At 52.1% G+C, this 23,460-nt stretch overlaps 1 protein-coding gene across 8 annotated transcripts in view; it reads left to right on the top strand.

Moving 5' to 3' along the window:
- ARRB1 (arrestin beta 1) overlaps window positions 1-21,708 on the top strand; it is a 76,775-nt gene extending 55,067 nt beyond the window's left edge. For 4 of the 8 annotated variants that reach the window (XM_077867059.1, XM_077867058.1, XM_077867062.1 and 1 more), the window contains 12 exons: window positions 536-732; window positions 2,233-2,292; window positions 3,116-3,183; window positions 5,324-5,459; window positions 6,347-6,431; window positions 6,885-6,957; window positions 7,787-7,924; window positions 9,094-9,177; window positions 10,430-10,453; window positions 13,215-13,285; window positions 14,138-14,189; window positions 15,527-21,708. In XM_077867059.1, the coding sequence (XP_077723185.1) occupies window positions 536-732; window positions 2,233-2,292; window positions 3,116-3,183; window positions 5,324-5,459; window positions 6,347-6,431; window positions 6,885-6,957; window positions 7,787-7,924; window positions 9,094-9,177; window positions 10,430-10,453; window positions 13,215-13,285; window positions 14,138-14,189; window positions 15,527-15,638 (1,100 nt within the window). In that variant the 3' untranslated portion in view covers window positions 15,639-21,708. Of the gene's footprint in view, window positions 1-535; window positions 733-2,232; window positions 2,293-3,115; window positions 3,184-5,323; window positions 5,460-6,346; window positions 6,432-6,884; window positions 6,958-7,786; window positions 7,925-9,093; window positions 9,178-10,429; window positions 10,454-13,214; window positions 13,286-14,137; window positions 14,190-14,347; window positions 14,813-15,526 lie in introns of those variants that run through there. The other 4 variants (XM_077867063.1, XM_077867061.1, XM_077867065.1 and 1 more) reach the window with 4 other exon arrangements.
- The last annotated feature ends 1,752 nt before the right edge of the window (window positions 21,709-23,460 follow it).

Here is a 23,460-nt window from a genome sequence, read left to right as displayed (position 1 = left end):
GGGGATGCCCATTAGGGCAGGAATTAGAGTCTCATTATAGGAGAGAAAATTGAATCCCAGGGAGGTGAAGGGCTTGTCCAAGGTCAGCAGGAAGATGTGGGGTGGGGGTTGGGCTAGGAGAGGACCCCACACCTTCTAGACACCACCCAGCACTTGTTTCCCTCTCCCTCTGCTCTCTCCAGCCACATCACTTCCCCAGCCCCACCTGCCCTCCACCCCGGTCCTACCAGCCTTCTCCAGCCCTCACCAACCCTGTCAGACCATCTCCTGTGCTCCCCACACTGGCCAGAGTGGGGCATGGGAAAGGACAGAACTGATCCAGCAGTCAGCCCTCACCTCCCCCTAGGGGCCAGGTCTGAGTGGTTCTCCTGGGTACCCAGTACCCCCATCCCGAGGGCTGCACAGCCTTCCCACACAGGAGCTTTGGGACAGACCTTTGAGCTCCAGTTGGGCCAATCCCAGGGCTCAGCTGGTGCTCTTGGGGGCTTGTTTGCTGCCCTCTTGGGCTCATCCTCCATGCCCCCTGCTCCCACAGTCTACGTGACACTGACCTGCGCCTTCCGCTATGGCCGGGAGGACCTGGATGTCCTGGGCCTGACGTTTCGCAAGGATCTGTTTGTGGCCAACGTGCAGTCCTTCCCGCCAGCCCCTGAGGACAAGAAGCCCCTGACACGGCTGCAGGAGCGCCTCATCAAGAAGCTGGGCGAGCATGCCTATCCTTTCACCTTTGAGGTTAGGGACTGCCAACTGCACCACCAGTAGGAAGCCCTGTGGGCAAGCACATGGGGACAGCTGGGGCAGCAGCTCCATGTCACTCAATTTCTCAGTGTACATTGGGACCTGGGGCACTGTCACTTATACTGCCTGGTAAGTGTCTCTTCTCTGGCCACTGCCAGGGGTGTCACCTTACCTCTGAGCTACTCCTTGGACCCTCCCGAGTCCAGCTCGTGGCGGGAGAGAGCCGGGTGGGCAGAGGCTGCAGAGAAAGAAGGAGGCCTTTCTCACCTCCGAATTACTACAGGACTGTCTCCTCCCTCAGACCAGCTGCCCGCATGCCCGGCTTCGGCCCAGCTCCAGCTGAGCTCCAGCGCAGCTCATTAATGAGGGATGGCATGTAGTGATTTCCCTGCTCTGCCACTTTTCCAAATGGAAAGACTCCCAGATTCTGGATTTTAAAACTTCCTGTTTCTCAGACTCTGATTCTGTGATTCAGTGAAATCCCCTGGCTTTCTGGGAAACCAGAGGAGAGACATTACAGTCATCCTGTCCATGGCAGATGTATTGGTTTCCTGTGGCTGCTGTAACAAACAAGCTGCTGCCAACCTGGTGGGAATTAAATGTGACCATTAAAACACAAGTTTCTGACCTTACAGTTTTGGAGGTTACAAGTCAAAACAAACAAACAAACAAACAAACAAACAAAAAAAAAAAACAGGTTGCACTGGGCTAAAATCAAAGTGTCAGCAGGGCTGTATTCTTTCTGGAGGCTCTAGGCCTTGCCTTTTCCAGCTTCTAGAAACTGCTTGTGTTCCCTGGCTTGAAGCCTACCCCTCTGTCTTCAAAGCCAGCAATGGCTGGTCAGTCTTTCTTGCAGCCCACCACTTTGACACCGACTCTTCTGTTTCCTGCTTTCCCTGCTAAGGTCCATTGTGATTACATCGGGCACACCTGGATAACTCGGGCTACTCTCCCCATCTCAAGAGTTTTAACTTAATCACACCTGTAAAATCCCCTTTGCCAAGTAAGGTAGCAGTTGAAGGTTCTGGGGATTAGAAGGTGGGCACCTTTGAGGGGGTGGGGGGGCTTGTTCTGCCTACTACAATCTAGGCAGAACACTTTATTTTAAATTTTTTTAAAGATTTTATTTATTCATGACAGACACACAGAGGCAGAGACACAGCAGAGGGAGAAGCAGGCTCCATGCAGGGAGCCCAATGCGGGACTCGATCCCCAGACCCCAGAATCCCAACCTTAGCCGAAGGCAGACAGTCAACCACTGAGCCACCCAGGTGCCCCTAGGCAAAATCCTTTAGATAAAGAAAAGCACTGAAATCCTTGGCTTTACTGGAGGGCTTCTGGCCCAGTGTGGGCATCCTTGGCATGGTCTGATGGGGGAGACATGGCCTGTTGCTAGGGCCCCCTGGTCTGATAAATGTGTGTGGGGGTGGTGGGTGGGCAACATGAGGAGCTCAACGGTCAATGTGACAGGAGACCTGTCTGTCCTCTTAACAGATCCCTCCAAACCTCCCGTGCTCTGTGACATTGCAGCCAGGGCCTGAAGACACGGGGAAGGTGGGTCACGTCTCTGGAAGCCTCTCTCCGGGTAAAGGACATTTGTATCCCCGGGGCCCTGGCTTTCTGAGAGGCATCGGAACTCTGTGTGGAAGCCTCCCTGTGTGGAAGCCACTTCAACACTGCCTCAGAGAAGCCGGCTCTTTTCATACAGGGCAGCAGGCAGATAGGGTGTCATCCTCACCCCCGCATTCCATTACATGCAGTCTCTCCTGGGCTTACTGTTGGCTGCAGCAGAACCAAAATGTTCTCTAGACTACCTCTTGGCCTCACAACCTTGCATGGGGGTCCATTCACTGTGGTCTCACAAGTGGAGAAATGGAGGCTCCAAGAGAAGTGACACTACTAGTGTCACAGGCCCCAGATCTCTGAGCCCCCTTGTCTTCACCTGCAAAATGGAGATGAGAGGCTATGCCTCCTCCTGCAGTTTAGAGGGTGGAGTGAGCCACCAGAGCACTGTTGGGTCTGCACATAGTCTGTGCTCCCCTCCTAGGACTGCTGAGCACCCCCATTGTTATTGCCGAGTGGCTGCCTTAATGAGGACAGCTGCCCAGACCAGGCAGGTGTCTGCAGGGTGGAGCCCAGTTAGGGCAGTTTGGGACACCCAGTGTTGGGGGAGCTAGGGGAGCTCTGTGGGAAGGCCAGGTGGGGTTGGGGTGCAGCACAGCACTGGGGCTGAGGCCGATCACAGGGTCCTGAATCAGGCTGAGGGGCGGTTGGCCTGTGAAGTTTGCTATTCCCCTCCAGGGTCCTGGTTTGTAAAATAAGAGGGTGGGATGGCTGTGCTGTCGGGACCCTGTGGTCAGCAGCCCCTTCTCCTCAGGCCTGTGGTGTGGACTACGAGGTCAAAGCCTTCTGTGCCGAGAACCTGGAGGAAAAGATCCACAAGCGGTGAGAAGGGCACAGCTTCCGCTGGGTGTGGGCTGCCTACTGGCAGAGGGAGAGAGACAAGACCAGCAAAGTCAGAGAAGAGATAAGTAACAATACCTGGAAGTGTGTGAGGAGGGGCCGCATATTCCAGCCCCAGAAACTCCAAGAAGGGCCCTCTGGAAGGCTGGCAAGTCCTGGAGGGGTTCCTGGAGGAAGTGGCTCGACTGTCTGGGGCTTAGGGCTCAGGCCTCAGGCCTCAGGATTTCTCCCTTTACAATGCTGAACCTGCCTCCTCCATCACCCTGCTTCAAGTCTTGCCCCATGAGACGGCATGTTTTTATTTTATTTTGGAAAGAAACACAAAATTTGGATCATTTTAAAGAGTGAGCAAGAGTTTTTTCCAGCCACCCTGGACCCCTACTTCCTACTTCTCCTGGGAAGCCATCAGCAGCAGGTGGTAGTGGGGGCGGCGGTGGGGTGTGGGATGGGTCAGCCCACGTGTCAGAAGAGGTAGTGTTCTCCAGAGAGGCACAGCCCTGGGCAGACAGTCCAGACTGGCAGCTGGAAACAGCTGGACCTGACTTCTGAGATAGACTGCCCAGCCCTGCTCTCGTGCCTGTTCCTCCTCAAGGCAGGCCCTGCCCTGTCTTCTGGCGAGGAGGCGAGGCTGGCCTCAGCCCCCCACTCTGATGCACCCTGCCTCCCCAGGCGAGCCTGGCCGAGGGTGGCTGAGGGAGGGCACTGCGGCTTCTTAGGGTGTGGGCTGAGTTTGCCACCTGGCGGCTGAAGAGCGTATTGAGCATCTCCATCTCCAGCCCAGGCAACTCCAAGGTGTGGGGAGATGGGACCCTTCTCCCTGGCTTCTCTGTCTTCCTTTTCTTCTTCAGACCTGAGACCAGGGGAAAGATAGGGGGTCGTGGGTTTTTGAAGGGGGCCTGACCGGAGCAAGGAAGAGGAACAACACTGAGGGCCACTGCCTTCACCCTATGCCAGTGTGACATTTTAAGTCCACATCAGAGATACTGCTGATAATGATATAGCAGCTATCGTTTATGAAGGGCCTATTAAGGACCAGACACTATTCAGGGTGGTGAACATGTAGGAACTAATTTAATCCTCTCAGCAACCCTGGGAGGTAGGTGTTGCTACTGTTGCCATTTTACAGATGAGGAAACTGAGATCCAGGGGTGAATTTTCTCAAGGGCATATAGTTAGTAAGGGGCAAGCTCAGACCTTCAGCCTGGCTGTCCAGTTCTAGGGGGTGCAGGTGAGAAATGGGGATGCTGGCACACCCAGCACATCGCAGGCACTGCCTCACCAGATCCCATCCCCTCCCAATCCTTGTATCCTCGTTTCTTCCCTAAGCCCCTGTCCCTTTCACTGAGTCCCATCTCATCTCTGGGCCTCCATCTATTCACTGGGTCCCCATCCTTGTCACTGGCCTACATCCCCCTGATTGAATCCACACCCCCTCACTGAACCCCGTCACCTCTCTGAGCCCCCACCTTTTCATGGGGTCCCTCTGCAGATTTTGATTTAATAGATATTTGGAAGGCATTTGTTATATGGCAGGCACTGTCATAGATGTTGAAAACACAGGAGTGAACAATTGAGATAAAAATTTTGCTCCTTAAGGAGCTTACACTATTAAGTAACGTAAGGGATGTGGGAAGTGAAACATAGTTCCTTTCTCGCCATCCTGCTGGCTGCCAAGGCACAGATCCACATGAGGGACTGCCATGGGGTGGTTCAGCTCCACTGGTGTGGGAGTTAAGACCGGGACAAGATCAAGTGAGCTGATCCAGGAAGGTTTCCTGGAAGAGGAGGTATTTAGCTGGGTCCTGAAGAAGGAAATAAATGAGGGTAGAAGCAGGAGGAGAGTATTGCAGGCGGGGGTCCGGTGTAAGCAAAGCTGCAGAGACAGGACGAGATGAACCACTGAGGATGATAGTGAGGAAGTGGGGGTGGCTGTGTACACAATGGGGGAGGATGGAGTGGGGCCAGGTGGTGACAAGGCCTCTGTGTCCACCTCTGCAGTTTGGTCTGGATTGTAACGCCGGGGGAGCCATGGCAGTCTCCTGAGGAGGAAAGGGAGGGTTACGAGGAAGGAGGATGGAGGCAGGTGACTCTGGCTATCTTTTGCTCTGCCCATCTCCATTAGGAATTCTGTGCGCCTGGTGATCAGGAAGGTTCAGTATGCCCCGGAGAGGCCTGGCCCCCAGCCCACAGCTGAGACCACCAGGCAGTTCCTCATGTCGGACAAGCCCTTGCATCTAGAAGCTTCCCTGGATAAGGAGGTAGGAGGCTTGGACTTGGCAGGGGGTGGGGGCTGTTCTCCTGGGGCTGGGACATCCCATCCCAGTTCTCTCATGGTCACCAGGGCTCCTGGGGTAGGTAAGAGCTTCTGCCCCCAGTCCTAAGACCATAGGGTTCAGGGAATCTGAGACATCCCTTAGGGGGCTGTGGGGAAGCCTCTGGGGGCCTAAAGGAATGGCAGAGTGGGGCATGAGCCTGAGGGATACAATCGACTTTAGAAGTCAGCGTGCCTCCTGAAGGGACCTGAGTCTCGGCCGTCTTCCTGCACCCCGTCCCCCTCTTAATGTGTGGGCACTGCCTCTCTCTCTCTCTCTCTCTCTCTCTGTGGATAGCTGAGGGCAAGTGTTGGCCACAGATTTGAGTTGAGGTCCTTCAGTAAGGATTCAGAGCCAGTTCCCTTGGTGAGCAGGCCCGTCTTTCCCCACCTCTCTCTCCTGCTTCTTCTAGGCCCTCCTGTGTCTAGAATTCCTGGCATCCCAAGCCAGCAGGGACTTGATACATCACCTAGTCCAAGTCCTCCAGATGGGGGGAAGCCGAGGCTTAGCCAACCTGTCCAAGGTCACACCGAGTTCATCCTCTTTATCATTATTATAATTAGTGTTCTCATTATTTCTGGTCACCAAGTCCAGACTAGAGCCCAGGAATATCACCTCCTCATTCAATTATCTTTCAAAATCCTGACAAAAAACTGGTCTAACATGCCCAGTGACTTAGCATCAGTGGGAAGTGGCTGATGAACTTGAGGCCAACGTCAGAGTGGCCAAAGTCTGGGGAACCCTAGGATATATGATGGGGCCTCTTCTCCCTCCATCTTTCTGGAGCTTTAGTATCCTCTGGTCCAACCCTTCTCTCTTCTTCTGCCTCCCAGATCTATTACCATGGAGAACCCATCAGCGTTAATGTCCACGTCACCAACAACACCAACAAGACAGTGAAGAAGATCAAGATCTCGGGTACCCCGGGTGGAAGGCCACCCCATGGGGCCAGCAAGAGGGAACTCTCCCAAGGGTTGGGGGTGGCTGAAGGTTCTCCCCTTGTTAACAGCCTTGTAGATAACTATTGGCCCGCAGGAAAGCCCAGGGCCTACTCTAGGCCAAAGGGAAAGGCTTTTGAGGCTAGTAACACAGGCTACTCATTGGCCAAGTAATGAGTTTACTGTTTAAGTCACCTACCCTCTAAGTTCCCTGGGTTCTGGGCAAAGCTGTCCCTGAGGGAGACCTTTGGTGATGGAAGGGAACAGGTGTGTTCGGGCTACCCTTTGTGTGGAAGATGAGGGTGGTCTCTTGAACAATCTCCCAGTGCACTCTGGCCATTCTTGGGGCTGAACATCCCCAACTCAAGGGAGCCTGGGATGCCCGGGAGCTGCAGTCCTGGCTCACACCACCTTGTCTCCCTCTCCCTCTCAGTGCGCCAGTATGCGGACATCTGCCTTTTTAACACAGCCCAGTACAAGTGCCCTGTGGCCATGGAAGAGGCTGAGTAAGTGAGCACAAGCCCATCCTTGGATGTGTGGGTGGGGAAATGAGAAGCCCTGGCTGTAGTTACAGATGCAGATGGTTCTTTTCCACCTGACAGAAGGCTGGATCTCAGACTTCCTTGTCGCTCAGAGTAGATCATCCCAAATAGCCTTTTAAGAAAACACCTGCTTGGTTTAGCTACAAGAAAATACATGCCACAGTCAAGGGACAGACCCATTAAAACTAGAATGACCAAATGAGACCTAATGAATCAAAGGGAACTGGGGTTGTAATTACACTGTACCAGAAACCTAGGTTGAAGGACATACTTTGCTCTGAGCTTCCTAGCAGCCAAGACAAAGAGGGCAAGGTACTAGGTACACAGTATTTCTTGTCTGATAAGAGAATAATCCAACTTACTAGGTAAAAGGGGTTGTATGTGGGAGGGTAGAGAATAATTATATTTTAAAAATCTAGGCTTGAGGACAGCTACTCTGGTTGAGCATGGAATTTTGTCTCAAGTTTGTTAGCGGCTAAGGCAAGAGATCTCAGATGAAACATCTTTTCTTACCTAAAGGAAGTAGTTACTCTCATTGGAAGACACATCTGTGTGTTTTTTGGTTTTTTTTCCTGGCCCTGCCTCCTCTGGGGAGGCAAGTGCATTTCATATAATTTTTCACGTATGTGTGTGTTTCTTTACATATAATGGCAATGTATTTTTTTTTAATGGCAATGTATTTTGGAAAGTTAAAAACATGTTTTAAATGTTACTATATGGTCTTTGATATGTTCTGACTGGGCTGGGGGTTGGCCCTGGGGGCTGTGTCCACACCTGCCTCCCTTCTTCCCAGTGACACAGTGGCGCCCAGTTCAACATTCTGCAAGGTCTACACCCTGACCCCCTTCCTGGCCAACAACCGAGAGAAGCGGGGCCTCGCCCTGGACGGGAAGCTCAAGCATGAAGACACGAACCTGGCCTCCAGCACCTTGTGAGGACCTGCTTGCCCCACCCCCTGACTCCAGGGGGCCCACACCCACCTTTCCTTTTTCCCACTAGTGCCAGTACATGGTATGGTTACCCTCTCCCCAGGCGTTGTCCCTGATCCATCTTAGGAGCTTGAATTGTCCTCTTACTCCCACCCCTATCCAGGGGTGACACAGAGAGCAAGACGGGCCCCTAGACCCTGCTTCCTTTGTAAGTGCTGGGCTCTGCTGGCTTGCCCAGGGGAGGGCAACCTGGAGAGGCTTCTTGCAGAAGGCAGCAGCCCTGACCTCGTGTCTTCAATCAGACGGGGTGCGTCCCTGAGACAGAGCAAGGCTGGAAGGAAAGGAGTGACTCCAGCACAAGAGGATGAATCAGGAGTCGGAGTGGGGCGTCTGGGGAGATGTGGACAGTGAGCAGGGCTAGACCAGATGTCAGTGTGCCCCTCAAAGGCAGGGATCCCTGGGCCGTATGATCACTCCTGCCTCACGGTCATCACTGACTCTGAGGCTACCCTGCTCTGGTGAAGGCTTGGCATGTGGGGAACTCGCCTTACCCTGGCCATTGAGGCCTGGCCCTCCAGTGGGGCTTTGGCCTGCCTCTGCAACACCCTACCCCTGACTTCCAACATCGATCCTCTGCTCCAGACGCACAGTTGTCCACATGGACATGCTGACCACTTGCCTCCAAGCCTTTGCCCTCTTCTTCCACCCTGGCTCAAATCCTGTCTTCAAGACTTGGTGGAGGGGCCACCTCCTGCATGTCTTCCCCAATACCTCCTCCTCTGCCTTGCCAACCTCCCTCTCTCTCCCTGAACCCGCTGTCTGGCCCTTTGTGCCACACAGATTGCTGGGCAGCAAAAGAAGCAGAGTCCATCCAACCAGGGGTAGAAAGAGCCCAGCCCTCACCATGCTGCTGGGACTCAGGCCCAGGGAGGAAGGGAGCTATCAGGTGTGCACAGAGAGGGAGTTTGACAGCTGGACATGGGACCCAGGGCTCCAGTTCCCACCCACTCAGGGCAAAGCCTACCTTTCTCATATACTGGGTTCTGTTTGCACCTGGTGGCAGAGTGGCCAAGGAGAGGGACGGTTGGCTACCGCCCCCACTGCACCCAACCCCTGCCATGTCTCTTCCACCCAGCGATCGTCCATGAACCTTCCCTCTGTTACCTTGCAGGTTGAGGGAAGGAGCCAACCGGGAGATCCTGGGCATCATTGTTTCCTACAAAGTGAAAGTGAAGCTGGTGGTATCTCGGGGCGGGTGAGTGTTCTAGCCCAGCTCAAGACTCCTAAGTGCAGAAGGGGTGTCCCAGACCACCCGCAGCCCACTGCCCCAGTCTACCTGTTTGCTGGACCTTTTAGCTGCATCCACCAAGAGGGTAAACCAAGCTTGAAGACTTCCGGTTCCGTCTTCTTCCTTCATGCTCCTTTCCTCCTCCTCTGCCCTCTTTCCATGTTTCTCTTTTACTCCTCCCCCTCCTCCTCTTTCCTATCCCTTTCTGGGCCCATGGGGTTGTTGAGGGGGTGGGGGACGCTTCCTCAGAGTCTATGCTGTGGGGTCTCCAAATGGTTCTTTCCCCTCATTGCATCTTGGGGCACAGTACCCACCCCTGCTCATGCCCATGCTGATCTGCTGAGGAAATGGCTAAAGGGGCTCAGAATCCCAGAGGTGGATTGGGAGTGTTCTGACTCTCCCATTTTACAGATGGGGAAGTAGAGGCCCAAACTGTTTTCCAAACATTTCCTGAAATCTCCTCCCTTAACATCAGGTCGTAGGCTGGGTGCTGGAGTCACTGCAGTGAACCGGACTTATTCTTTGCCCTGGAGCACAGTCTCTGCTCCACCCCCGAAGGTGGAGGCTCTAATAGAACAACTTTTCCCCACAGGTCGGGCCTGTATGTTCTTATAAACCTAGAATGAGGATCTCTAATTTGTCACAGGGCTTTTTGTCTGATTCATAAATTGCTATGAAAAGGTTTGCAAGCTAATAATATTAGACATTAGAATAATGCCTTGTGTAGGTGGCAGTAGCTAATACCACATACTATAAGGATGTCTCAGAATTGCAAACCCCAAATCTCATGTCCTGTGAGTCTGCAGGGCCCCCAGTCTGCCTCAGGCTCTTCCTTGAGGAATCCTCGGTGAATTCCAAATTGATTTCTCGGGTCATCAGAGAGGACCCCTGCCCCCCCCGCCCACCTCCACTGGGGGCAGGAAGCACAGGGGTTGGTTTTCATGTTTCCTTTGCAGAGGAGGATCCTCGGGTCTCAGCACGGCCTCCTGTGAGGGGTTTTGGCTGAACAGGGCCTGCATTTCAGTCCCTCAGGCAAGACTAATGCCATTTCTGTATATCTCTGAATGAGAGGTCACAGCCATGCAGTGGTGGGTGGGAGTGCGTCTCAGGGTGTCCCCTACCTGTGCAGGCAGCAAGGTGGTGAATGAACCTGCTTTCTGTTTTCTTCCTTTCTGAACTCTCTCCTGACCACCTCTCCCGCCTCCTCTGACCCACCCAGCCTGTTGGGAGACCTTGCATCCAGGTAAAGTCCCTGCCTTCAACCTGATTCATCCACCTTCCCGGAGGGTCCAGAGACCACTGGGCTCACTGACTGTCCAGAACTGTAGGGCACTGGGTTGGAAAGAATCTTAGCAGTCACTTTTTTTTTTTTAAGATTTTATTTATTTATTTATTTATTTATTTATTTATTTATTTATTTATTTATTTATTTATTTTATTTATTATTATTTTTTTAATTTATTTGTGAGACATACACAGAGAGAGGCAGAGACACAGGCAGAGGGAGAAGCAGGTTCTCTGCAGGGAGCACAACACAGGACTCAATCCCTGGACCCTGGGATCATGCCCTGAGCCTAAGGCAGACTCTCAACCACTGAGCCACCCAGGCGTCCCAGCAGTCACTTTTGATTGCCAGGCTCAGGCATGTGCTGGGACTAGTATCCTCTCCAAAATCATGAGGGAGATGCAGTTTCTCCTTTATTATTTTTTTTTTAATATTTTACATATTTATTCATGAGAGACACAGAGAGAGGCAGAGGGAGAAGCAGTCTCCCCGCGAGGAGCCTGATGGGGGACTCGATCTCAGGACCCTGGGAGGACAACCTGACCAAAGTCAGACACTCAACCACTGAGCCACCCAGGTGTCCCCAGTGTTTCCTTTAAAAAACCTTGCCCTGTTTTTTCATCCCACGCAAGTGACAGGAACCTTTGCCAACAGCAAAGTCAGCTTCATTGAGCGTGGGGGGGAGGGGGATAGTCCCCCCCCCCCCCAAAGTCTAATGTTTTGGAGAAATGCTGGCTTCATGGCTTCCAAACTTGTACACTAATGAAAATTAACTGCTGGCCATGTGTTGCTAAGGAGAGGTCCTGTGGAGATGTGCTCCTGTAGACAAGACTCCTTGTAGCCAGCTAGATCCAGGCACATTCCAAAAAAGGCTTGTGCCGCACACGCAGTGGTGTTTTGCCTCCTCCTGTCACAAGATGGCAGTATTGTTCATCCCAAAAAATCAGTCTATTTGGAGAGGTGAAATTAATTCAATTTAGTTCAGTTCAGTATAATCCAATAAAGATTTCCTGAACCCAGATTTGTGCCTAGCCTTGTGCTACATGCTGAGGTTCCAGGGAGGACTCAGGCCTACCCCCTGCCCTTCATCACTCATGGCCCTTTGGAAGGTTAATGTCCAGATCTTCCGTCCATATTCCGTATGGCTTTCATGAAGGCTGGCATGCTCACTCTTCCATTCTGTTAGCTCACCTTTCCAAGTGAACCTGGAAAAGCAATCCCCTTAGGAAGCAAAAAGAAAAAAAAGCCAGATCATTTCAGTAGCCTATGGATCTTCCTTGTCCCTATTGAGGGGAAGTAATGATTGATTCTGGCAGGTGCAAATTTCACAGTTCAATCAAACCTTTTATCTACCTCATCTCCAAGAAGTTCTAGTGGTTCTAAGAAGGTAAGCGTTGTTTTCTCCTGTTTTCCAGATGAGCTCAGTAGGAGACTTGAAGATGTCAAAGTACCCCCCACCCCCACCCCAACAGTGCTGGGCCTGAGAATGGACCTTTCTGGTCGCACAGCTTCTGCCCCTGCCTGCTCTGTTCCCCTCTCCCTTCCTCCCTGCCAGCGGGGCCCTGGGCAGCAATGCCAGTAAAATGAGGCTGTGCCGGAAGGTGCTTGCAGTTGGCAGGGCCTCCTAGGTGACAACACCCCAAGCTGAGAGGAGGAGCTTGCATAGCTGCTTCTGGAGGAGTAGAGAGCAGAGGATGGGTAGGAATCACCTCCTCAATTCAGAGCTGTTATCACTCCGTGGCTGAGGATGTGACTTATGGAGTCAGAATCCTATCTCTCACTTCCAAAAAAAAGGGAAAGAAAAGAATCCCATCTTTCAGTTTCCATTAATAGTTATGTGGCCTTGAAAAAAAAGTTCTGTGACCTTATGTAATATATTTCTCCTCCTGTGCCTCAGTTTCCTTATCTGTACATTTGGTATAATGGGATTGTTGTGGAGATTAAATGAGCTACTCTGTAATAATCCTTAGCACAGAGTCTGCACCATGTGTCTGCTCCTGTTATTATTTTGCTCCTCAGGGCCAAGGGGAGGGAAGTCCCGGTCAGAAGCACCTGGTGGCGTCAGCACCTCTCCTATTCCCCATCACCCGACCCTCCATCCCTACAGGGCTTCAAGGAAGGCTTAATGCACAGTGTAGAGAGCCCTGGGGCCCAGGCCCATATAACTTGAACTTAATTAAACTAACCTCAGCAGTGCATCATCCAGGTGGCAGGGGGCTAAGGCCCCTGGAGCACTTTAGAAGAGCCTCAAGGAGATGTTAGAAGGTGGGACTGAGGAGGGGGGAGGAGGGAGGGACGTGTTCCAGACAGGAGGTTGGGAAGGGCAGTGTTAGGGAGGGCTGGACTGGCTGTGACAATTTGAGGCTTGCAGAGTCCCAGGGCACCTCTGGAGCCACTGAGGGACCAAAGGACACACTGCCCTAGGCAATCCTTTTCCCACCCCTAGGCCTCCTCTCCACTCATGAGAATCCAGGGATCCTAATCAGGAAAAGGGAGATTTCCATTTCTTTTTGGAGCCAGCAGGAAAGGTCTTCTAATTCACGCCTAGAGAGAGTAAGGTTCCGACAGTGGCAGAACTGGAGCCTCAGTCCAGATTTCCTGCCTCCACTGAGAGCTCGCTCCTCTGACCATAAAACCCCAGTCCTCAAACTGATGGGGCATTGCGTTTTCTAGCCTGAGACTGAGCTAGAGGCTTACCGGGTCTGGGTCTTTGTTTCAGTGACGTGGCTGTGGAACTGCCCTTCACCCTAATGCACCCCAAGCCCAAAGAGGAACCTCCACATCGTGAAGGTAGGCAGGATCTGTGGGTCACTGAAGTGGGAGTTTCCGAATTGCCCACCCCATTCTCCACCAGCTGCTGTCTCTCCCCATCACCCCATCTCACTCTGGGTTAGCCATCAGCCCAGGGTCACCCTTTTTCCTCAGCTCCCCAGGATCTTTTGTGAAGCCCACACTCTTCTGTTTGCATCTGACTCCCCCCAAAGATAGAGAGGTCTGACTCCTTCCTCCTTGGGGATGGAAGTTGGGAGTGGAGGGGGCTCACTGGCCATACTTGGAGCTCTTGTCTTGCATCCAGGCATAGGGAAAGGAGCTGCACAGATAAGATGGCCCCTGGACACACCTTAATGATTCTTTCAAGTGATACCAGATTGGCCACATTTCCTTATGTCTAAGACTGTTTGAGTTGAAAGAGACAACTCTATAGTATGTACTACAAAGAAGGAAAAGTGTTCTCACAATTAAACAATGGAATGCCATTGATTCTAAAACATACCCAAAGTTCGGAGAGGTGAAATGTGAAGAAAAAAACAAAACAAAACAGTTGTCTTAACACTAAATGAAAGTCATGTATTTAAGAAAAGAATCTAAGTCATGCAGGAGACATGCCAAAGGAGCAGGGTCCAGAGGTTTTTCTGTTCTTCTGGAGCTGCTAGGGCCCCCACCCCCACCCCGGGGCGGGGGCGGGGGTTCCTTGGACCTTCCCTGGACGGGATGGTTTGAGGGTGTTTTCGAGACCAGGGACCAACCCTTCTTCCCCACTTAGGGCCCCCCATCTTAGCCTGGTTACCCTAGGGTGGGGGCCAGTGCCCACCTGCCCCCATGCCCCACTAACACGTGGCCGTCTGCCCACCCTGTGTTTAGTTCCAGAGAACGAGGCTCCAGTAGATACCAATCTCATAGAACTTGACACAAAGTAAGCCAAACCCTGCCTGCAGAGGTCTGGGGCTTGGGGGTGGGGTGCCTGGGGCGGTGGGCGGGGCGACGGGGTCATTTGCATATATACTTATTAACCCCTGAGGAACAGCTGGTCTAACCCGGTCTGCTGAGAGCTGCCTCTGCTCGCCTCTTCAGCAACCTGCTTGCCTGCATGTGATTTGAAGGACCCTCCGTGCCTGTTCCTCTTCCTCCTGCCTTGGCGGGGTCTGTCTTCCTCCCTCGTCCTTGCACGTCCGTCCGTCAGTCCGTTCGTCCATCCACAGCGCCTGCTCGGCTCTCACAGGGCTGGTTTGGTTCGGGCCCTGGGCTGGGCTCTCCTGCGCTGCCCGCGCCCAGCCAGTGGAATCAGGCTGTGGGGGTGGGGATGGTTCTGGGGGCTCTTGCTGCTTCTGACTCCTGAGGACTGATCCGGATTTCCCTGCCGTCAAAGGCCATCGCCTCACCGGACAGTTGCCAGAGGCTGGAGGACCTAGGCCGACATCATGAACCACCTCCAGAACCAAGCAGCTTTCTCTCTGCAGCTCCAAATCCACCCTTTCCTTGTCCCCCAGGAGAAATTTGGGATATGGGGATCTCAAGTCATGCCGTGAGGACCCCTCATGTGGCTGGCTGAATTCTGTGGGGCTGGGGCTTGGGTGGGCCTAAGCATACATGTTATGTGATAGAACAGAACTCACTGTTCTTAGAAGCAGTCCTGAGTCCTGAAACCCCATTCAGGCACCCCCTTTCCTCACCCACCCTTCCTCTGCCTCACTATTTAGATTTGCTACCCCCAGGCCCCCTCCTATCCAACATCCTTCAGGATAGAGTATGAGCTGACCGCTCCCTGGAGAAAGGACATTTCATGGTTTTCTCTCCCACTAAGATGAGCCCAAGCCTTCCTGTGCTCCCTGAGGGTAGTTCTTTGGGTGGGTGGTAGGGTTTCTTGGGCCTCTTCTACAGGATTCAGAATAGGCTATGAAACTATTGGTGGCCTGGCCTCTTACAGCAGGCATAAATTCTTCCTCTGTTCCCAGCCTGGCCACACTGGCCTCCACCCCCATTTGATATCTCCTCCACCCCCAAATCCTTAAGAACTGGGTCACTTGCCAGCCCTTAGGCATGAAAGTCAAACTCATGCATCCCTCTGGTATTTCCACAACTAGCTGGAGTCCAGACGCAACCGGTCCGTTGGTCACTGATGTGCCAGCCTGGCAGGCCTTTCTGCCCAAGGTCAACCCCAGGGGCCAGCCTCTAAGTCCTATCTGACCTTCTGGAGAGGCCTACTCTCCCTGCCTTGCAAACACACCCCATTTTCCTTGTCTTTCCCACCAGCGATGACGACATTGTGTTTGAGGACTTTGCCCGCCAGAGGCTGAAAGGCGTGAAGGACGACAAGGAGGAAGAGGAGGATGGTACTGGCTCACCACAGCTCAACGACAGATAGACTGGGGCCTGCCCTCCCTCTGGGCAGCTCCACGGCCGCTCTCATGCACTAGGATGCTTACTCGTCTTCTTCCTGTCCTCATTCCCTCTCCCCTTGTTCTTCTAGTTTCTACCAGGGGGCCCAATGGTCTCCCGGGTTACGGTGGTGAACCTCCGGCCTCAGGATTGGCCCATCACCGTGCTGTCAGGGCCACATGGGCCACCTTCAACCCTCTCACCCCTCTCATGGGTCACCCCTCCAGGCCTCCCCCCTTTTCCTGCTGACTCCAGAAAGGCCATCCTGGCTTTGGCCTTGGGATTTGACTTGGGATGGGGAGCAGAATGGGGAGGGTGGGGCAGAGAGCTCAAGACATGTGAGGAGATGGCCACGGTCCCAGGTGGCTGGCGCATCTCTGGCAGCTAAAAGATGACCGTGCCAAGGGCTACCCTCTTCTGGCTAGGAGGGGCACACCTGTGGATAGGGTCTCAATACCTTTTTGGCATTTGGATCTACCAAACGCCTCTCCCCTTCCACCCCTCTGTCCCCATCCTGTGTCCCTCTGTGTCTGCCAGTGACATTGGTAAGGTTCACGGACCTCAGGAGTAGAGAAAAGCTACTGGACTGCCATTCTTACCAGCAGTTACCCAGTCTAAGGCAAGCTGTGTGAACTAGCCCGTCTAATTCAGTACTATCAGGATGGAACGTCCTAGCTACCTTGTAGCTTCTGTGTGTGTCCTATCTGTACACATGCATAGAGAGACAAGGGAGGGGTCTTCACAAAGCACTACCTGGTGGCATAGTGAGTCCACACTCCTGAGGAGGTTTCCGGAAAGGTGGCTCTGAAAGCTGGGGTTAGGGGCAAGAAGGTGAGGATCTGCTCTTCTCTCCTTTGCAGATGTAAGAGCAAACAGTGATCCCATGGGAAGTAAGGCTGGAGGTCCAGATGGGGCTAGGGGCACCCATATCCTACTACCTCCCCTTGCAGTTTTCCACAGCTGGGCTGGGCTGGCCCTGCAGGCTGGGAGAGAGTGCTCGAGGCCACCATGCCCACAGTCAGGGCCTCCTCCCCCAGGAGGCAGCATGGTCCATTGATATCCCTCACCTAAAAGGAAGGGGGCTGCTGGGTATCCAGGAACCCTTCATTTCCTTGGGGAGTTGATGATTCCCCCACACACCGTCCATCCCCCCGCCACCCACCACCAGTAGCTCCCAGTGCCATGGATACCCAGTACCCATTAACTGGTGTTGCTTGATTGGGACCTGAGGCATTTTTAGGCAATAAGGCAGGCAGATGATGAGGTAGAAATTGATAAAAGGTATTTGTTCTTGTTTGGCCTTTGACACCCACTTACTGTGTGACCTTGGACAAGTTCCTTTCTCCTTCTGGGCCTCAGTTCTTCACCTAGAAGACCAAAGGGTTTGACCAGATGATCACAAAGGGACCTCCCAGCTCTGGCCTCCAAGAATATGTAAACCTCAAAGTTTCTGGTATGACTGGTAGAGCCAGATACAGACCATTGACAATGGTCTGTCTGCTTCCAGGGGTGATTTATTGGGCCCTAGAGGTAGCAGGGCCATGGGGAGCTCCTAGCCCACCCCTTCCCAGGCCCTTCTTGGGCCCCTGGAAGGTCCTCTGATGTCAAGCTGTGGCCATAGCTAGCATGAGCTATTTGGCCCTAGGGCCTGAATATTCTAGAAGACCAAGCTTGCATTTGCTTTGACAGGGCCCTTGGGTACCTCACAGCTCCCTGTGGATGCAGACTCCCTGAGGTTTACCTTATACCCAAGTGAATATATTGCTTAGCAGGGTGGGGGTGGGGGTCTTTCCTCCATCTCTGCTCCCATTTATCTCTGTCCCATACTTGCCTGATAAAGAAGACAACAAAATTTTATTATGCAAGTTGGGACTCAGCCCTCTTCAGTCCAGCCCCTCCCGGGGTGGGCAGTGTCACCATTATCCATGGTGAGAATACCCAGTTCACAAGCCTGGCACTGCACCCCAGCCCTTCCCCTCCTGAATCTCATGAAAACTCGATTCTAGGGAGCCCTACCCCATGTCAGGCCCAAGGCAGCTTGGGGCAGCCATATATTATCCTGGCCAGCTCTGGGTGCCCCAGGCATCCAGCCCCTACCAGAGCTTGCTTGCAGTTACACCTCATCGGATGGCTGAAGAGTTGACAAAGGGCTGGAACAGCACATGCCGAGCACTGCTCTCCAGTGGCTTCCTCTGGAACCTTTGAGGCTGGGATGAGACCCTTTAGGATTTGAGGTGATCACTCCCTTCCATCCCTTCATGCCTCACCCATGCACGTGATAGATTTGTCAGCCTGTTTTCTTAAGCTTCTTCACCTCAATATCACACTCACCCTTCTGGGTTTGTCCCAGTGTTTGGCTGAAATTTCTCCACCTGCAGGAAGTATTAGAGCCCCACCTAGACTTTTACCTTTGGGGCCCAGGGCTGCAGAAGGGCAGCCCTTGACCTCAGGAAGCTCATGGTCAGGTGAAAGTTATAGGGGGAAGTCATGGGGGCCACTGCATTCAGGGCTCCTTGGCTGCTGCTAGTCCATATAGTGCCTTGATGTGAGTTAGAAGCAGTGCACCTTCCAGGTGGACCGGCCCATGTTGGAATGCACAGCTTTGTGAATGGTGCACGGGCTGGAGTTTAGCCCCACTTACCCTAGCCAGTGCAACACAAGCTGGAGTGTTTCCTTGGGCCTCTTCCTGGGAGAAGGACCCAGAGCATCTTTCAGAGCTTCTGATTGGTTCCAGACCCCACTCTGCCTGCAGCCCACAACTATGACCAAGTCCTTCTATGCAGGGTCCCTGGATAGAAGGACTGGAGTCAGCCTGTCTAGAGTCAGGTGAGACCTTGGAGTGAGATTGGGGGTGAAGGAGCCCCACTGGGCCCCAGGCACCAGCCCATAGTTTTGGCTCTGTGCTGACCACACTGGTACCTTCCAGTGGGCCATGTAGGTGGCATATAGAGAGCAGTCTGGGCAGGAAGGAAGAGCATGGTCCAGGGTGAAAACCTACAGGCAGAGGCCGGCTGGACTTTCTCAGCATTTCACCCATGAGAAGGGTTAGGCCCCATGAAGAGAAGAACTGAATTATTCAGTTGGACTCCATGGGCTGTCTCAGCCTCAAAGCACAGAGGGTGAGAGTGGGCACACTGGGGGCTGGTTTTAGCTCGGCTCATTGCTGAAAAGCTGGTTCCCACGTGGTGCCGTGAAAAGCACGCTGGCCTGGAAGTCCACACTGCCTCCGGTCTAGTTGTCACCAACCAGCTGAGTAGCCTTGAGCAAGTCACTCAACCTCTTGGGCTCAATTTCCCTAACTATAAAATGGGACAGTAATCCCTTCTCCACCTGACTCAAGGCGCTTGAAGACCAGATGAGATGAAAGTCAGCTCTGTAAGCTGCAGATGGCTGCACAGACTGTGGTCCTACCACTGCAGGGCAGTAGCCCAGGGTCACACAGGAAGATCACTGCGGGCTGAGTCCTCCTCCCACCAGTCTTCATCTCTTGCCCCCTTCTCTCTTAGGCAGATGTCAACCAGAAGGAGATGCAGTCAGTTTGGGTTTGGTGACACAGCTGAGAGAAAAATGCAGACACTATTCAGGAATGCCTTACCCATAGAGAGTGGTCCCAGCAATCATGACAGAGAGACAAGCCATGGAGATTGCCAGGGATTGGGCTGGTGGGCATCCTGGACCCTCCCAGTCCTGGTGCCACTCCCATCTCCCAGTTTTTTGATCCCACAGAGGCCAGGAAGCCTTGGCTCTGATCCCAGATTAGGGAGAGCCACTAGCCTCCAGGCCCAGGGAGGGCCAAACCACTATTCCATCAAAGAACCCCAAGGGTGAGGTGGAATAGAAATTGCCCTTTATAGTGGAAGGCCTCCTCCATCACAGCTACCAATACACCTTGATGACACTTGGGAGGCATTTGGGCCCAGGGAAAACCCAGGCCCCTTACCCTGCTGACCCGTTCCCCAGTGGTTCCAGTGTCCCACAAAGACAGCTTCTCCTACCAGTGACTGGGGACGGGACATTCTTCACCCATCCCAGAGGAAGGCATTGGCCCCAATCTTGAACTATTATAGGGTCTTACAGGCATAGGCCTATATCTCTTCTGTTTTTCTTTTTAAAGTCGACAAGGACCAAAACACACTCTATCTTGACCTACATGCATAAGCCTGCATCGAGCAGTTTGATGGCATCTTGCCATCTTTGTCCAGGCAGGTCTACTGCTTCTGTCCTCCCTCCAGGACTGAGATGGCCTACCTGTGGGGCAGGATCCCCACCTCTTCCACTCCCCTGCAGAGTTCCTGCACTGTGGCTTCAAAGAGAGGCCCATCGAAGGAGGGGCACCTCTGTCCCCCAGCAATCTCCTCCAACTCTTCACTCTGAAAGGGGAGTCAAAGCACAGGTCCCCAGGACCCATGACCTACAGACACTCTGATATAGTGGTTTTCAAACCAGGTGCTGTGGAACTCCTGGGTTTCACAGAGCTTCACCAGGGGCTGCTAAAGTGGGAAGATGGGGGTGGAGGCAAAGGCGAGGTCTCCAGCTCTCCCCCATCCCCACTTCCACCAGGACAACTCTGCTTTCATCTGTCTTGCCTATTGAGGTTACACCTTCAAACTTTGGAAGAAAAGCTTCATCAAACCACCATTCTGAGGTTTGATCTTCAACCAGCAAGCACAGGTTCTCTTCTTGCTTTTCATGTTGGAATGGCTCTAGCATTCCAATACAAAGTGTCTTTGTATTGGAACTTGGGTTGCAACCCAGGCCCAAGCACTTGCTTACACACACACACACACACACACACACACACACACACACACAAACACGATGGTTTTGTGACATACCCACCCTGAAGCTCTGGCCTGGGTTTTGATTTGGGCAAGGGCCTGGTGCTCAGTGAGGATGGGTCTTGCCTTGATATCAGCCCATGCAGTGTAGGGGACTGTGGAATAAGGAAATAGGCCCAGCCCCTACCCCACAGCTTGTGTCTGCACCCCACTCCCCTGGCCCAGGCCTAAGGGACACATGGGAGAAGGAGAAACTAGACTCAGGTTCTTCTTTACGTGTAGCCAGATGGATGGACGTCTGGGTTTTTCCAAAAGAAATGTTGAGGGAGGACTTTATGCCAGAGGTCCCTCCATAAGGACATAGTCCCTCTAGAGACTTTTAAGTGGAAAGTTTCCTTTGAGCAATTCTAATAGGATTCTATTCCCACATCAGTGGACAAGCAAGTTTGGGGGCAACAGAAAGGTGCCTGAAGAGATGCTACGGTCTCCCACTCACAGTCTCCCGCATTCTCTGCCAACTTGCCCCTCTGCACGAGTTCCCCACAAGAGCTGACCAAGGGGTGGCACATTGGGGAGACCTGGACTAGCCTTTGACAGGGGATCCTGCTTGGCCTCTTCCCACTGAGGGCATTCTAGGTGGAAATACGAGGCTCAGGGCACAGCAGACTATGTGGCATGGGAGAAAGAGTCCTAAGTGCAGTCTGAGTATGCCCCTGGGAACCTCCACTGAACTCAATTTCCCCATGTGTAAGATGGGGCTTGTGCCAGGCCCTGCTCACCTCACAGGTTACTGCAAGGGGAGGTCATGGGAAGTATGATAGGTGGTATCATACATGAATGATGAATGAAGTGGGAGTCACACAAACTTGGGGTGTAGACATGGCCTGCACGGTAGATCAGCAAGTACTTGGGAGAATGAGTACGGGAGGTGCCATCTTCCTGGGGCATCTCTGCTCAGAGTTAAGGTCTAGCCACACAGATGCTATGGGAGACCGGTCTCTTGCTACCCAATGGGAGCCAGCATTCAGCTTGGCACAGTGACTATGGATCCTGGACGCAGGGAGTGACAGGTGTCTGGGACAGGTCTCCAGGTCCGTAGCCCTTCTGTTAAGTGATTATTTTGTGACACCCTCTTTCCTGGGCCACCTGCCAGGTTTATCTGTTGTACCTGTGGCATTCCTTATTATGTCAGATAAGTTATTACAGTTTATTCAACTCTAACAGGACAAATGAACAAGAGAACCATAAATAGGAGACCATTAAAGGTCTTTTGTGACAGATGCTGGATGTGCAATCATTTCTGTCTCATTAGCTCACAGCAAGACATAGATCAGCAAATCCTCTCCCTACTGCCTTGGAATGTTGGGCAGGACCTGTGGATGGGTCAGGTGTTTTCTTCCTTCTCCCTGGCCCCAACTCCAACCTGGTTCCCGCACCCCCTTCTGGAAACTGCCAAAGAGCTTTCTCTTCCTCCCTCTGCCATTTACCAGTCTTCTGGCCTTGGAGAAGTCGCCAGACCTCTCAGGCATCACTGGATCCCATGACCCCTGGTTTGCTCCTCAGGTAAAGCCATCCTATCTTCTCTTTGGCACCACCAACCACTTCAGCCAGAATCCTGCCCCAGTCCCAGCCCCTGGTCTTATTCAGTTCTCATCTCCTGCTCTGCTGGGTCTCCCTGAAGTCACTTCACTTTTCCATAATTTACGCACTGCCTGTTCCAAAAAAACACATGGAAGGAGTGGGGATATATGTGAGGAAGATTCAAAGTTCTAAATGATAATATTCTGTATTAACAAAAGGGACATTCCAATGAATGTAAGATGACTTTTCTAGAAAATTGATTATGTATGAAAAATAATTTTTTTACATTCCTTTAAAATAATGTGTAACTTAGATCAAAGCATTGCCCTCCTGGTTGACCAGAAGGTGGTCTCTTTCCTCTGATGCTCCCTTTAGGCCACAGAAGGTAGTGGGAAGACACTGACATCTGAATTAGGAGACATCAGCTAGGGCTTTCATTCTGCCTTCCTGCGTGGTCTGTGTCAGTCTGGGTTCAGAGAAATGGCCTATGCTCATATTTCAATATCAGGGATTTTATTGATGAAGCTGGTTATAATGTCGCAAGAGTTAAAAGGGGAAGTGGGATGTGAGGCAACCCAGAGATTAGGTGCAACCAGAAACCACTACCACCTGTAGGGTGGAAGGACAGGGAGAGGAGTTACCAAGCTGAGGAACTAGCAACACAGAGGAAGAGGGTATCTGAGGAATTCAGACCACAGGAGAAACACATCTGTTGCTGGCGATGCTACCCAAAGCAGAGAGTGGTAGAAACACTGGTTTCTCCTCTCTTCCTGCCCTCCCCTTTGCCCCCTGACTTCATGCCTATGCCTACCCTTAGCAGAATCTAATTAAAAGCCATTTTTCAAGGAATCTTGGGAAATGTGGTTTGCAAGGGTTGGTGCCCTGCAATACAGAGCAGAAGGTCAAAGGATTAGATCTGAGACCAAACAGACAAATCACCAGCTCTTCCTCAATCTTTTCATCCAAAAAATAAAAATAATCACATTGGCCTGGATACCACAATTGAGGAGTGCCCTGATGTCTAAACGGGACCATAAATGTGGGGGAAGTATTTGTTTTTGAAGCAAAATCTGATAGAACTGAACAGAGAAATATACAAATCCACAACACTCCTCTCTCAGTGATCAGTAGAGCAAGAAGACAGAAAATTAGTAAGGATATAGAAGACCTGAACATTATCAATTAACTTGACTTAATTGATATTAATAAAATATTTCACCTCAAAACAATAAAATGTGCATTATTTTCAAGTACACATGGAAGATTCATCAAGAAAGACCATTTTCTGGGCCTAAAAAATGCCTTAACAAATTTAAAAGAATTTAAATAATAAAAAATATGTTTTCAGACCATAACAATTCAACTAGAAATTAATAATAGAAAAGTATCTGGAAAATGTATGTACTTGGAAATTTTAAAAAATATTTTATTTATTAATTTATTCATTCA

The sequence above is a fragment of the Canis aureus genome, chromosome 23 (assembly GCF_053574225.1).
Source record: "Canis aureus isolate CA01 chromosome 23, VMU_Caureus_v.1.0, whole genome shotgun sequence".
NCBI lineage: Eukaryota > Metazoa > Chordata > Mammalia > Carnivora > Canidae > Canis > Canis aureus.
Note: the sequence above shows the minus strand (reverse complement) of the source record. Positions and strands in the feature narration are given on the sequence as shown.